General features: G+C 47.1%; 2 protein-coding genes across 3 annotated transcripts in view; one reads left to right on the top strand and one right to left on the bottom strand.

Moving 5' to 3' along the window:
• Positions 1 to 4,277, top strand: part of NUTM1 (NUT midline carcinoma family member 1) — a 25,267-nt gene extending 20,990 nt beyond the window's left edge. Inside the window, exons 8-10 of one of the 2 annotated variants that reach the window (XR_008914883.1) lie at positions 185 to 970; positions 2,625 to 2,811; positions 4,139 to 4,277. Coding sequence is in view for 1 of the 2 variants with exons in the window: in XM_007479984.2 (XP_007480046.2) it covers positions 185 to 2,200 (2,016 nt within the window). In the remaining variant the exon portion in view is untranslated. Of the gene's footprint in view, positions 1 to 184; positions 2,467 to 2,624; positions 2,812 to 4,138 lie in introns of those variants that run through there. The other variant, XM_007479984.2, reaches the window with a different exon arrangement.
• LPCAT4 (lysophosphatidylcholine acyltransferase 4) lies at positions 3,374 to 13,293 on the bottom strand. Its single transcript, XM_001380732.4, has 14 exons — positions 13,160 to 13,293; positions 11,621 to 11,763; positions 10,936 to 11,156; positions 9,860 to 9,972; positions 9,237 to 9,297; positions 8,877 to 8,935; positions 8,626 to 8,660; positions 7,605 to 7,659; positions 7,422 to 7,504; positions 7,006 to 7,131; positions 6,483 to 6,615; positions 4,715 to 4,813; positions 4,175 to 4,331; positions 3,374 to 3,783 (listed from the first exon to the last, which is right to left on the bottom strand). Exons 1-14 carry the CDS (start codon positions 13,271 to 13,273, stop codon positions 3,608 to 3,610), a joined length of 1,575 nt encoding a protein of 524 aa, XP_001380769.1. The 5' UTR covers positions 13,274 to 13,293; the 3' UTR covers positions 3,374 to 3,607.

Here is a 13,293-nt window from a genome sequence, read left to right as displayed (position 1 = left end):
TCTAAACCCTGTTCTGCCTAGAATAAAGTTGTGTCTAGAGAGGAACAGTTCTAGATTTGAGATGCAGGTGCAGGTGAGGAGGGCTTTTAGCTTCTAATTTTTAAGCTGTTACCCAATTCCCCCCTCCCCTTTTCACCAAAAGCAGAGCTTGGAATTATTGTCTCCTTTTTTTTTTTAATCTTAGCTGGTGCAGAAGCGGCTCTTAGCCTTGGAAGAGGAGGAGGAAGAGGAGCCCCCAAGTTGCAGTGGGGCCCAATCAGACTCTAGCCCCTCTCCATCTGATGAGGAGGAAGATGGGGGTGGGCGGCTTCGACCCTCACCTGGGGCTCGTATGGCAGGGGGCATTGTCCGCCTGGGGAAGACAGCTTCTCCAGGAAAACGGGCAAGGGGAGAAGGGCATGGTGGGCAGGACAGAACAGCAGAGGGCCCAAGGAGCCTAGGAAGGGATAGTAACACTTTGCCATCCCCTAGTAGCTGGGACCTTCGGCTAGAGATTTCCACTCCACGGGTAACGAGGGGACTTTTGGGGGTGGAGGGCAGAGGGTCTGGGAAGGGTACTACCCTGGTATCTTTATATCAGGAAGGCCACTCAGGGGGGCCTGGAGACCAAGGGGACCATTTAGTGACTGAGGGGATCCTAGAATCCTCTCCTCACAGCTGGCAGAAAGGACCTCATTTGGAGGCAGCCACCCATTTGGAGGCTGGACCCCTAGAACCAGCTGACTTCACGACTACTCCACAAGGTCAGGGAATGGGACAAGTCACAGGTCTCAGGAAGGGATGCCAGGTAGCAGGTCTTGGGATGCTTCCTCAAGGGAAGGAGCCATCTTCTGCTCCCCAGGAAGAGACTGTGATGGGGACTTCTTGGAGAGATGATAGAGGAGCTCCCATGATCAAAGGCTTTGGCCAGAGTCCCTCAACCAGAACATCTGGGGATAGGGAGAGGACCCCATTCAGCTCAGCCCCTTGGGTGAGTAGCAAGGGGGACTCCACAAATTTGGAAGTGGTTTCAGGACAGATTGAGGGAATCAAAGAAAAATCTCAGTATGTGGAATGCATAACAGAGTCCCAGAGTGGCTGCCATGCTCCAGGTACCCAAAACCACATTTCTTTCTTGGGGCTTGGAGAAAGTATTCCTCTCGGAGAGACAGAAAAAAGTATGACTTCCTCTGGGGACAAGGATGACACAAGTCCCCTAGAAAATGGTAACAACTGCAACCTTTCAGGACCTCTGAGGGCCAGCAGCCCTGTCTTAGGGATTGGAGGACACACCTCTGGAAATGGAGGGAACCCTAGTGATTTATATCCTGGAGGTAACTCCTCAATAATAGAGGGCAAAACTTGTGCCTCTGACCTCGAGGATGCCAAAAACACTCTCTCCCCTAGATGTCAAGACCATGACCAACTCTTAGGGTCTGTAGAAGGTTCCTCCCTTCCAGGGATGAGGCATGATGCTAGCATAACAGGCAGCAAAGAAAACTCAGGTTCCCCTCTGCTAGGATCCACTGAGAATGTCAACTTACTGGATATCAGAGATGACCATGACCTCCAGTTAGTTATTGGCGTTAACTGTAGCTCACCAAAAGGTAAATGTTATGAATGCCAAAGAGAAAGCAGAGATGATTTTGGCCTATCAAAGTTCAAAAGCACAAGTTCCTTACAAGGAACCAAAGGTGACTCTAACACACAAGAGTCCCATCAACCAGCCTCTCTTAACCAGTGTCGTGGGGACACCCCCCCCACAGTAGAAACTAGTCACCAAGTGGCTCTTGGAGAAACTTCCTCTCCAGGAAAGGAAACACTTGGAGCAGTAGATAGGGTTGGTAAAGAACAGGAGGAAGATGAAGATGATGAACTTTCTAACTTTGCTTTCCTCTTGGCGTCTAAACTTAGTCTGTCCCCACGGGGGCTGCCCCTCAGTCCTCTCCCTGACTCCGTAGTGACTAGGGGGCCTAGTCAAGTGTCTCGACCACTGTCTCCAGAAGGGTTAGGCCTTCCATCACCCATACTCAAGCCTGTGAAACGTTCTCTGGGTGGGGGACCCTCTCCTGTAGACAAAAGACCCCGCCCAGGGGGTGAAGTGGGCATCTCTGGGGAACTGTCCTTGAATTTGGGGGAAGCAAGGACCTCACAGTCCCGAAAGAGACGGCGTGAGGGTTATGTCCCCGGGAGGAGAAAGAAGCGGAGGCGGAGCTTATAGAGGGGCAGCCAAATCACCCTACCTCAAAGAGTAATTCTTCAGGGCTGGGATTCTCTGGGTTGATCTGGGCCCTATGGCACCCGGGCAGAGCTCTTTAATCTTCTCTCAGCCATTCCTTTCTGATTGCTCTGTAAATATGGTGAGGTTTGGGGGGAGGTCATCAACTGACCTGGATGGAGATGACCACCTCAGTGAGAAGTAAGATGTGAGAGGACCCTTGGAGGGAGTTTTACGAGAAAGTGAATTAAAGACATCCCTGTTGGAAATGGTCTGCAGTGAATCTTTCCTTTGTTCTTACTGTTTTTGCTGCCAGAGGAACTGAGGCTGAATAGAGGAAGGGAGGAGACATCGTGGGTGGATCCCAGGTTCTATGGTTCAGAGGACATGGGATCCCATCCTCCAGCCTCGTGCTCTCTCCCTGCAGCCATCATCAGGAGACAACAGGTTGGCTTCCGTGTCCATCTCCTGGGTTTGATAGGGTCCTTCAGATATTTCATCCATCCCCTTTCCCAACCCCTGACAGATGACAGCCCTCTGCTGAGATAGCTCTAAGAGGAGTCAACTGGCCTTACTGCATGATCTGTCTCCATGTCTCACAACCCTCATCAATGGTAAGTCCTTTTTGGTATTTAACCTCTACCTGTCCTATTGACATTTTAACTGATTTCCTCTAGGCCGTCCTAAATTGAATTAGGAACCTCCATTTTATGTCCCTTCCCCACCATCCCTGGCCCTAGAAAGAAGTTGGGCAGAGGGTTTCCATAGTACCATCGGCATACAGCATCTTGCCGGATTTGGAGGACCTATTTAGGAACAACTCTTGGTTCCAGGGCAAGCTAATATGTTAAAGCTGACAGTACCATTCCATTCCTTCCATCTCTCATCCTCTGCCTCTCCTAACACACAGGGGATGGTGAGCAGTCATTCTCCATCTCCTTTTGAAAGGATTAGGGGAATTGGGCAGAAACATTTTTGTGTGTATGTGTAACATCAGTGATGATGTATATATAAAAGTGCAAGGAGAGCATGGAGTCTTAGAAACGAGTATCTTGTCCATCTGGAAGAAAGAATCATTTTGGTTATATCTTGGATGAGCCATCCCTGGACATTTGGAATACTCAGATGAGCAACTCAACTGCCAAGTCTCCAGATAATTGGAGACAGACATGGATATGGTTGAGCTTCATGTTTTTTTTTTAATAGATATAGATATAGATTTATATTTATATATAAAATAGTTTCTTACAAAAAACCCAAAACCAACTTAAAAAAACCAAACCAAAACAAAACAAAACCAGGAGTCACATGAACAGAGATGGAGGCATGGGCTAGTCCCCCGGTGCTGCCCTGAGTCTGAGGGGCTGGAATCGAGCTAGGAATAAAGGGTTGTGGAGTGGGCTGAAATTCTCAGTCGTTCTTCGGCTTGGAAGTGTCCACAGTCCCATTGGACGTTGGGGTGGGGATACCATGAGATGCGGCCTCTGGGGCTTGGAGGTTGACCCGAAGGGTATATGGGGGACGTAGGTAGGTGCTGAAGAGTCTTCCATAGAGTGGATCGTGCAGGGAGAAGTTCTGAAATTGGCCTAGTGAAACAGGGTAGGAAAGAAGGAAAGAAAGATAGGGTAAAGAGAGAAGAAGGGATGAAAAAGAAGGGAGAACAGATTCTAGGTTTCTAAGGAAGATGTCTCCCATCCTGACCTTTTCCTTTCCAGAATTCATATAACTCCAATCCCAGCTCTCTCCTCATAGTTTATGCTCTCCTCTTCAAATATAGATTACTCCCTCCCCCATTCTCCACCACTTTCTCCAACTTTCTTGCCCCAACCCAAATTCCCCTTTTAGAACTTGGATGTTTTGATTCTCAGCATCCATTCTTCCCCACAATCCTGGTGTTTATCCATATGATATCTTTTCTCCAATCCCTTCTCCTTCCCACAGTGCCTTTGAGGATAGGCTCTGAAGGAGGTGACTCACAGAGGGAGAGGCCTTGGGTAGATGTGGACTGGCAGAGCTTGGCATGCAGAGTGGCAGTAGAAGGTCGGGGTGAGCCCAGCAGCAGGTGCAAGATTGTGCCAAAGCCATCTTTGTACAACAAACGGCCCGTTCCCTCTGGTTCCTCTTCAGCAAAGAGCTTTGAGGGGAAAAAACAAAACAAAACAAGAAAAGATGGAGAGCTATCAGTCTGGGAATCATCTCTTTCTTGGGGTCTTCCCAAGTCACCAGGCAGCTGACTCACTCCCAACACACTCTTCCCTCTCAGCATACCCCTTTCCCAAGACTATTCCAGGCTGATCACAACAGAACCTCATAGCACTTTATAACCAGCACTCCAGGCCCTACCCTCTTTTGGTTCTTTCCTAGGTCTCCACATGTTACATTTGTTATAAAGTGGTAGTGGGCCAAGAAACCAGGTTCTAGAAACTACCCAAAACCATTTGGATAGAATATTTAGGTATTTTTGTGGGTACAGCATGTTTTGTATTTCCAGCAACTTGTCTCTACCCTTCCCAGTACCTCAAAGGCTAGACGAGTCAATTCTTCAAGGTTCCTGCCCCCATCGAGGGCTGCCAGTGCAAGAGCCACATCTCGGAAATCCACTGAACCACTGGAATCCTATTGAGAGTGGAAGAATTATCATGGCTTTGTGGTCAATAATGTAAGGGTGAAGGTCTTTGTTCATCCTTTCCTCTTAACCAGATACCATCTCTTAGCTCTATATCAGCTGCCTAAGGATTGACTTTCTGACAGAATTATTTCTATTTGGGGTACTGAAGGGTGAAACTTCCCTAAAATATCATGGGCATCTTCAAATTGTCTTCTGATAAAATAATTTCTTACTCCAATTTGAAGAGAGGGCCTAAGAACCTTCTACAGGGACCCTCCTTTAGAGAATTCCTAAGGAAAGCAGGAAAGCTCCATATTATTGACATTCTCAATACATGTGTCAACATCATTTATTCATTGCCCTCAAGATGGATGAACTGGTTTTGCACTCTTCTGATTTTTAGCTAATGTGGGAAAACTGGTCAGACAAAAAGAAAGAGGGGTCACTGGCATCACTTATTACAAAAATGGAGAGTATGCTTGTCATGTATGTGGGGCCAGAATAACTAGCTCTTCATTCCTGTTCCTCTGGAGGATTGCTAATGATTTTGTTCCCCTAACTTTGAGAACTACTAGATCTGGTTAGTCTCTGCTGCTCTGGGGACTTTTAAGAACCATACTATCTGTTTTGGATAAGAAAGAACTCTGGCACTCAATAAACATCAGACATCTTCCAGAAATACCATAATTCTTCCAAAGGTCAAAGCCACTAGAAATATTTGGAATATCAGGAATTTCCCAAAAAAGCCTGGGAATATTTGGAAAACACGGGAAACTTCCAAGGTTCTTTAAAAAAAAAAAGAGGACTGCCAAAATAATTGAAAATTCTTTGGGAAATGTGGTGAAATCTTGGCTTCATTGTGTGATAGCATAACTTGCTGCTAGATGTTCCTGTTTGACATAAATTAGAAATTTATGAGTGGGACCGGGTCTGGGCTACTATTCTCCTACCCCTTCTTCCCCGAGCACTCTGGAATTTATCTGAGAAGTGTGAGTGGGCATCTATAGACAAAGGAAGCAAAATGTATATTTAAGATTCATGGAACAAAAGCAAGCTATATTACCAGAACTGCAAAGCCACAAGCTCTCAGCTTATTTACTTCATCTCATCCCCTTCATACCGAAGAATGTAGCTCCATGAGACCAGAAAGACTTCCCTAGCTTTAGCAGTATCCAGATACTGCTCACATCAGGCTTATTTTCTCCCTGTTTATCTTGCTTAGTTTAATCAACAAATATTTGCTGTCTACCATGGATGGGCAGGAATATAAAGGACATCTAACATAGCTATTAGGTTGCCTAATATGGCCCCAGAAATGGCTAATACGGCATTCAACAAATATTTAATAAGCATCTACTATTTCAAAGCATTGTACTAGGTACTAGGGGAGATATGAAGTTTATAGAGTCACTGCCATCATGGAGCTTATAGTCTAGGACTAGATATGGCACATGTACAAATAATTATACTGCAAAATAATGTCCGATGAATTCCTATGATAGATGTAAACAAAATGATGCCTTTGGGCACCCTTTTCAATATGGCTTTCACAGTTTTTGAGAGGCGGTTTCTAATTTGTCCACTGAAAGTGTTCCCCAAATCCTGAAGGTATTCACTTCGGGGCTTGTAGTATAGGATCCCTGGGAACAAGACACTCCCTCCCAACTCTCTCCTAACCTGCTGGAAGTAGTCAAAGGCGCCAGCCACAGTGTGAGGGTCAGAGAGCTGCAGCTGTTTGGCAAACTCTTCTTTGCTGATCATGCGACTACGGCCTGGCTCTGCTCCGGCATCCACACAACCAGGGGACAAACTACAATGGAAATATTTCAGGCTGGGAAGTTGGATCAGTTCCCCTCTCACTATGCTTCTCAGAACTTGTGCCTATCCCTCGAGTTCTCCCACTGTGGGACTGCCTGGGTGTATTCCTAGATCATAGATTTAATAGTCCCTTGAGGTCTCCTGCATTTCATACTTTGGTTGTTTAATTTCTCTCCTTTCTTCCTTTTCTCTGTTGATTTCTTTGGTTTCCCTTATTTTTTCCCCCTTTCCTTGGGATTCTACCCTTCATTCAATCCCTATTCTTTGTTTTTTTTTGGTTTCTTTATCTTTTCTATATTTTCCTTTGATCCCCTCATTATCCAGGCCAGGCCTCATCTCCCCATTTCTCTGCAGTTTTTGCCCTGTATTCCAAGTCACTCACCCAGCCTTTCGAAGCACTTTCCCCAGTTCCCACAACTGGGGTTCCAGTGCCACCTTTAATTGGCCAACCACAGTCACAGGCAGGTTCCCCACAAATTCACACTCTGTGGCGGGAATTCCCAAGGCCCTAAAGGTGAAGAGGAATATGGAGAAAAGGTGTCTTTAGGGATCCTACATCTGGGACAGCACCAAGTCTACCTGCTGGAGAAGGCAAATCATGATCCCAGAATTTCCCTTCCCATAGAACTCAAAAGCTTGTTTTCTAAGAGCCTATTCACTGGCCCTTCTCCTTGTTATAGAACTTTAGTCTTCCCTTTCCCCCCACTTCCACTCAGCGATTCCTTATTTGTTGCTTTTCCACTACCCTTGGCCCTAGAAACTATGGTGAAGTTGGATGTATGCAGAAAGGACACTCACTGTGCCATGACCCTCTGGACATTGTTAGCATAGAGAGAAGGGTTGCTGCTCTCTTCAGGGCTAGGTTGATATACTGGGAGAAACTGAAAGGAAAACATATGCCCTAGTAAGAATAAGAAATGTCTTTCTGGGGGGTATCTATGCATCTCCCATTCTCTTTCCCCAAGATAGTCCTTTTCTTACCTCTACATCCACAAGGCTACAAGGCTGGGAGGCTGTAAGCCAAAGAACTTTGAGCCTGAGGAAGAAGAGTTTTTTTTTTTTAAACCCATACCTTCCATCTTGGAATAAATACTGTGCATTGGTTCCAAGGCAGAAGAGTGGTAAGGGCTAGGCAATGGGGGTTAAGGGACTTGCCCAGGGTCACACACCTGGGAAATGTCTGAGGTCAAATATTTGAATCTAGGACCGCCTGTCTCTAGGCCGGCTCAATCCACTGAGCTACCCAACTGCCCCCCAAAAGAGTTTTGATGCCCACTAGGCCAGGGATTCTATCTTAGCTTTTCATGCAGGAACCTTGTGGGGATCAAGGGGGAAGTCACAGGCCATTTGGCTCTCTTTGAGAAGAGTGTATGCCTTTTAAATGAGGCCCAAAAGTGAACTTTTGGTTAAACACAGCTGGATGGAGAGTTTGGGAAGCAGTGAAGGGGATGGGTAAGGAGGGATGGAGAAGAAATGCACAGTCATCTTATCCTGTTAATATTAGTTAGGACTAATCACCACATAAGGGCTAAAGAAATGGTAAGCCCCTAGGTAGTTGTGTCAGAGGAAAAGGGCCCTAGAGTAAGAAGATGAGGTATAAGGAAGAGAGTAGAGGGAGGAGGCCCAGGGGTATTCATTGTTAAGATGAGGTTACTAGGAGTAATCACTGAGAAAAGACTAAGCACAAATAAGCAACCAAAGGGAAGCATGAAGCACTTTCATGATAGTTAGGAGGCCCTAGAAAAGGTGGTAAGGTGATTAAGGTATTGCCTTTTCCAAGTTCACCCCAGCCTTGAAAATACCCATAGGAGAGGTATTATTTTATCTAAAGGTTAGCAGGATGAGTTGGACTGGATGACCTCTGGAGGGCTTGGCCAGCCTGGTGGTAGGAGGCTGAGAATCCTGTGATGAGTCCTCAGCCCTCTTCCTTTTCCACATCCCACCCTCAATTCCCACCTCCTTCCCCCCCAATCACATGCTCAAGGGTACCACCAGGACTCACACTCCAGGGCCTCTCCATGCCCAGCTTGTAGTATCCTAAGGGAGAAGCAGAGATTAGGCATGAGAGGAAAGGCTTGCTCATTCTTTCCAGAAACTGCCCCCTTCTCCAGGCAAAGATTCTGCCAGCTCTGCCCCCTTCTACCCAGTTTATGTACACTTTCTCTCACGATGTGGCTGATGATTGGCCCCTATCCCACATTAGGGCAGATTCAAGCTCTTTTCATCTTCACACTTTCTTGGATTTGAACTCACCAGGCTGTTGGGGTATCGAATGAGGACAGGCTGCACAGGCACTCCTGCGATGAAAGCTCCTAAACCCCATGCCCAACCCCCAAAACAAAGGTTAGTGTATAGGGGGGAAGTGGGGATGGAGGGTCAAGGTAACCCCCAACAGAGACTTCTGCTCTGGGTCACTTCTAACAACCAAAGATCTTGACTTTTTAGTATTATCTAAAGGTTATCCTGGGCTCTCTGGACCTCTTGACTTTCTCTCCTTCAATTTGTAAAGCTAAAAGTTCCCCTTCCCCCCCCCACAAGTTGTACTTTAACTCTGATGCTTACTTTTCCTATAGTCCTACTTCTACTCCCACCCCACCTCCACTCCTGGTTCACCTGGTTTGAACTTAAGCAAGGCCTTCTTGTTGGAACAGGTGCCCTCAGGAAAAAACAGCACCTAAAGAGTACAATAGGGGAACAGAATTGAAATGGGGGTGGCAGGAAGGAAGAGATGGTTGTGTATTCTGACAAGGAATCTCAAAGGCACAAAAGAGTTGGGTAGGTAGTTTCTTGTGACGTGCTGGGAGATTCTTCCCCTTCTTTCCCTCTACTTCTTGTGGCCACCCCATAACATGCCACGAGAGGTTTTTAAAAAAGCAAAACAATATAAAAAAACCCCTTACCTTCTGTTTTAGAATCAATAGTAAGAATTGATTCTAAGGCAGAAGAGTGGTAAGGGCTAAACTATTGGGATTAAGTGATTTGCTCAGGGTCACACAACTAGGAAGTGTCAGAGGCCAGATTTAAACCCAGGACCTCTCATCTCCTCTTTCATGCAGAGACCCACACTCCCACGCCCTAAAGTTCATGTAAGAAGGGATAGGGTGAAGGCTGAGCAGCACCAAGCATATTGAAGATACTGCTGATGTTGGAGTAGGGAAACTGGAAAGTGGTATATCAGGAAGTGGGTCTTTAGAAGAGAAAAGGCTCAGAGAAGGGATCATAGAGCATGGACCCACCTGAGGCCACTTGCCTCTTGAGGTTGCCCGCCTTCGGACCTCCTCCACCACCTTTCTTCGAGAAGCAGGGTCATGCCGGGATACAAGGATGGCTTGGTTGAAACGGAGCAGTGCTTGGAGGGAGGAGGGGGATGCAGAAGGAAAAACAGTAGAACTGTGTTATAGAATCAGGGAATTTTAGAGATGGAAACAGATCATCTGGCTCAACCCCCTCATTTAGATAGGGAAAATGAAATAGGGTAACTTGCCCAGGGGGATAGAAGGCTAGTAAACAGGAGCAGAATCAGAACTGGGATCCAGGTTTTCTAGCACCAAGCTTAGGCTTGGTGGTACTCTTATCCATTGTTCTCTATTCTTGAGGTATATTCTAGCTATATCCTTGGTTTGAGGGCAACCAAATTAGTCTAGGATGTGCCTAACCCCCTCATTTTACAGATGAGAAAACTGAGAAAGAGCAGAAGTTAAGTGACTTGCCACGTGTCACATAATTAGTGTCTGAGATGAGATTTGAACCTAGGTCTTCCTGACTCCAAATCGGGTACCTTATCCATTATGCATCACTGTCTCTCTAATCCCCTCTTTTCAGGCAATCGATCTGAGGATTCTCCCTCACTTGATTTGTGTTCCCCATCCCCAGGTCTTCCTGACTCCAAGAACATATAATACTACCTCTCTATTACTATCTTGGGTTACTGACCTGAGGATTCTACCTTATGTTCTCTCTGCCGTTCATTCTCTTATGACACCAAATCCTCAGTCTGCTATTTACAACCAAAGTAACAGGAGGCAAGTCTTAGTCTCCTAGGGTCTCAGTTTCCTCATTTACAAAACAGGGTTGAATGGTGATTTTTAAGATACCTTTCAACTATTATTTTGATAGAGATGCTGCAAATCTGCATGTCACTGTCAACACGGACCCCAGTGGTCCTTTCTCTTTCAAGAGGCAATCCAGGCAAGTTCTCCCCAGTATGTAAACAGTATCCCCAAGCTCTAGTTCTTTCTATCCAGTTGTCCACCTTTTTTCTTTTTTTCCCCCCCTTCCACTATTCTTCTTCAACCCTAGCTTGCCCTCTTACCTCCAATGACTGGTACAGAGAGGTTCTCAGCTCGGGATACAACCTTGGGTAGGTCACAGGGCAACAGAACAATGGGGTCAAAGAAAGTCGAATGGGGAGCAGCAACCAGCACAGGTGCCTCTAGGCATGAGGCCCGATGACCTCGAACCCGGATTCGGAGGAAGCCCAGAAGGAAAAAGAGTAGCCGACTCAGGCCTAGCACCCCACTGTGACACACTGTCCTGCACAAGGCAAGTCTGGGTATCAGTAGGGCAAATCTATGCACCCTCACCCACCCCTATGCCCCTGACACTCGGGCAAGTATCATTCTCTACAGGGTTTCTCTCTCTCCCCATCCCACATCCCCTCTCAGACATCCTGGCAAAGGGGCTGAAAACAGTCGAGATTCTAGATCTCACCCTGATGTTAAAACCTCTGGGAACAGAATTGACAGTCTCGTCATGTGACCTGGTATTACCTACAGCATTCCTTTTTAGAGATGGTGTCCCAGGTAGCAGGGATGGATCAGAAAAACATCCCACCCACAGGGCTTTAAACCCACCAGCAGATTCCAGTGTTTGGCCATGACAGCCTCTACCCACTGTGTTTTCTTCCCTTTGAAGGGGAGAGGGATGGGTAGCAAGGAAGAATAAAAAACTGTGGGATGGAATAACCATGGCTGTTTGTCCCCTGCTTTCCCACTTACTTCCTCCATCCTGTGATTGGCTCCTGCAGCTGCTCCTCGGAGAGACCAGCCACTTGGAGCCAGGCAAAGGGCCAGAGGAGAAAGAGGACGAGGAAGGCCAGCAACACTCGGATGGGGGCCAGCAGTGCCCCCAGCAGGCAGAACTGGGGACAGTGGGAAGGGGGCAGGGCTATCAGAACCTGGAAGTCTCCCCTACACAGCCTACTCATTTTCTTAGGGTTGGAAGTAGGGCCAAAGAGGTTCACTCTTTCTCTTGACAGAGTAAATGGTGGCACTGGGGGACAGGAGGGTAGAGATAGACTATACTGGGGAGGAAAGAGAAACCTGGGAAAGCTGAGAAGGGAGGTTAAACTAGGAGAAGGGAGAGAAAACCCCAATTCTTTCTAATACTTTATAGTTCTATGACCAAAGATGTAAAAAAACACTTAAATATTTAAAGTGTTATGCAAATGCGATATTATCTGGATTAGTGAATCAGACTGTGGGAGAATGTGGGGTGGGGAGAAACAGAGGGATGGAAGAGAGACTATGCACAGAATAAAGGCAGTGAAGATTCTGATGAGAATAGGAATATAAAGGACTAAGGGGATCAGAGCCTCACCTTTTCTGTCTTTCAGGCCTCCCCCCCCTCCCCCAACTCATATATAGCTCAATTATCCACAGAACTCCATGTGCATCTTCTCTTCTACCTGAGATGGAGGCTCAATCTGGGGAGATGGGTTGTCGTAATGTTCACCTTTTCCTGTCCACAACCCTGCCTCCCAGATTGCTTAACAGTAATACTCTGGGGTGGGGGGTGGGAGGGGATTGGGGCCCAGATTAGGGAGGTAGAGTTAGAGTTGCCAGGAGCCTGGGTAACTCCGGCAGTAACCCTGGGGAGGAAGCAGGTAAACAAATCCCTGCCTCTAGAGCCTGGTCCTGGGGGCAGAAATCAAGAGACAAGCCCATTTGCTCCATTCCTAGTTCTCAACCTTCTGACCTGTCTGGGGTTGCCCTCCTTTTCCTGCAGCCATCCTTCTTCCCATCCACCTCCCCCTCTTCCAAGGTACTGCAGTGCAGGGGGTTGGGGGGAGGTGGGAAGGACATAGGGACACAGGCAAGAGCAACCCTCTAGTCTTCTCCCCTAAATCAATTTCCCAGGTGGAACATTCAACACCCCACCCAAGTTCCCTTTAACCTCTTAACTTCAATCTCAGTGTCCTCAGTCTCGGTGGATAAGATGCTATCTTCATCCCTCCCGGTGTCCTCCATCTCTCCTAGTCATTTTGTCACTATTCTTGGTTCTTCATCAATACCCTCCTAATCCATCCAGGCCACCATTATGTCTTTCTACTTTGTTATCCTTTTATCTTCCTAAACTGTTCCATCTCCAAGCCCCCTCCCCCATTCTTCCATATTCCCTTTCTCCAAAGCTCATCTTTCCCAGTTTCCCATTTCTATCTATCCCCGGGGCCGAACATCCCACATGTCTCCATCCCCATTAGTTCTTCCTGCTTTTCTCATCCAGGCTCCCCAATGCTTCCCCAGTCCACACCTCACCTTGACCCTCTGAAGGCGGGAGAGGTGCAGCTCGTGCACGAAGGGATTAGGTGGTGGTGGGGGCCCGGGGGTAGGGTCAAGGGGAACCCAGTCCCCCGGGCTGCCCTGGCTCATGATTTCGGGAGGCTGTGGGA

The sequence above is a fragment of the Monodelphis domestica genome, chromosome 1 (assembly GCF_027887165.1).
Source record: "Monodelphis domestica isolate mMonDom1 chromosome 1, mMonDom1.pri, whole genome shotgun sequence".
Lineage (NCBI taxonomy): Eukaryota > Metazoa > Chordata > Mammalia > Didelphimorphia > Didelphidae > Monodelphis > Monodelphis domestica.
Note: the sequence above shows the minus strand (reverse complement) of the source record. Positions and strands in the feature narration are given on the sequence as shown.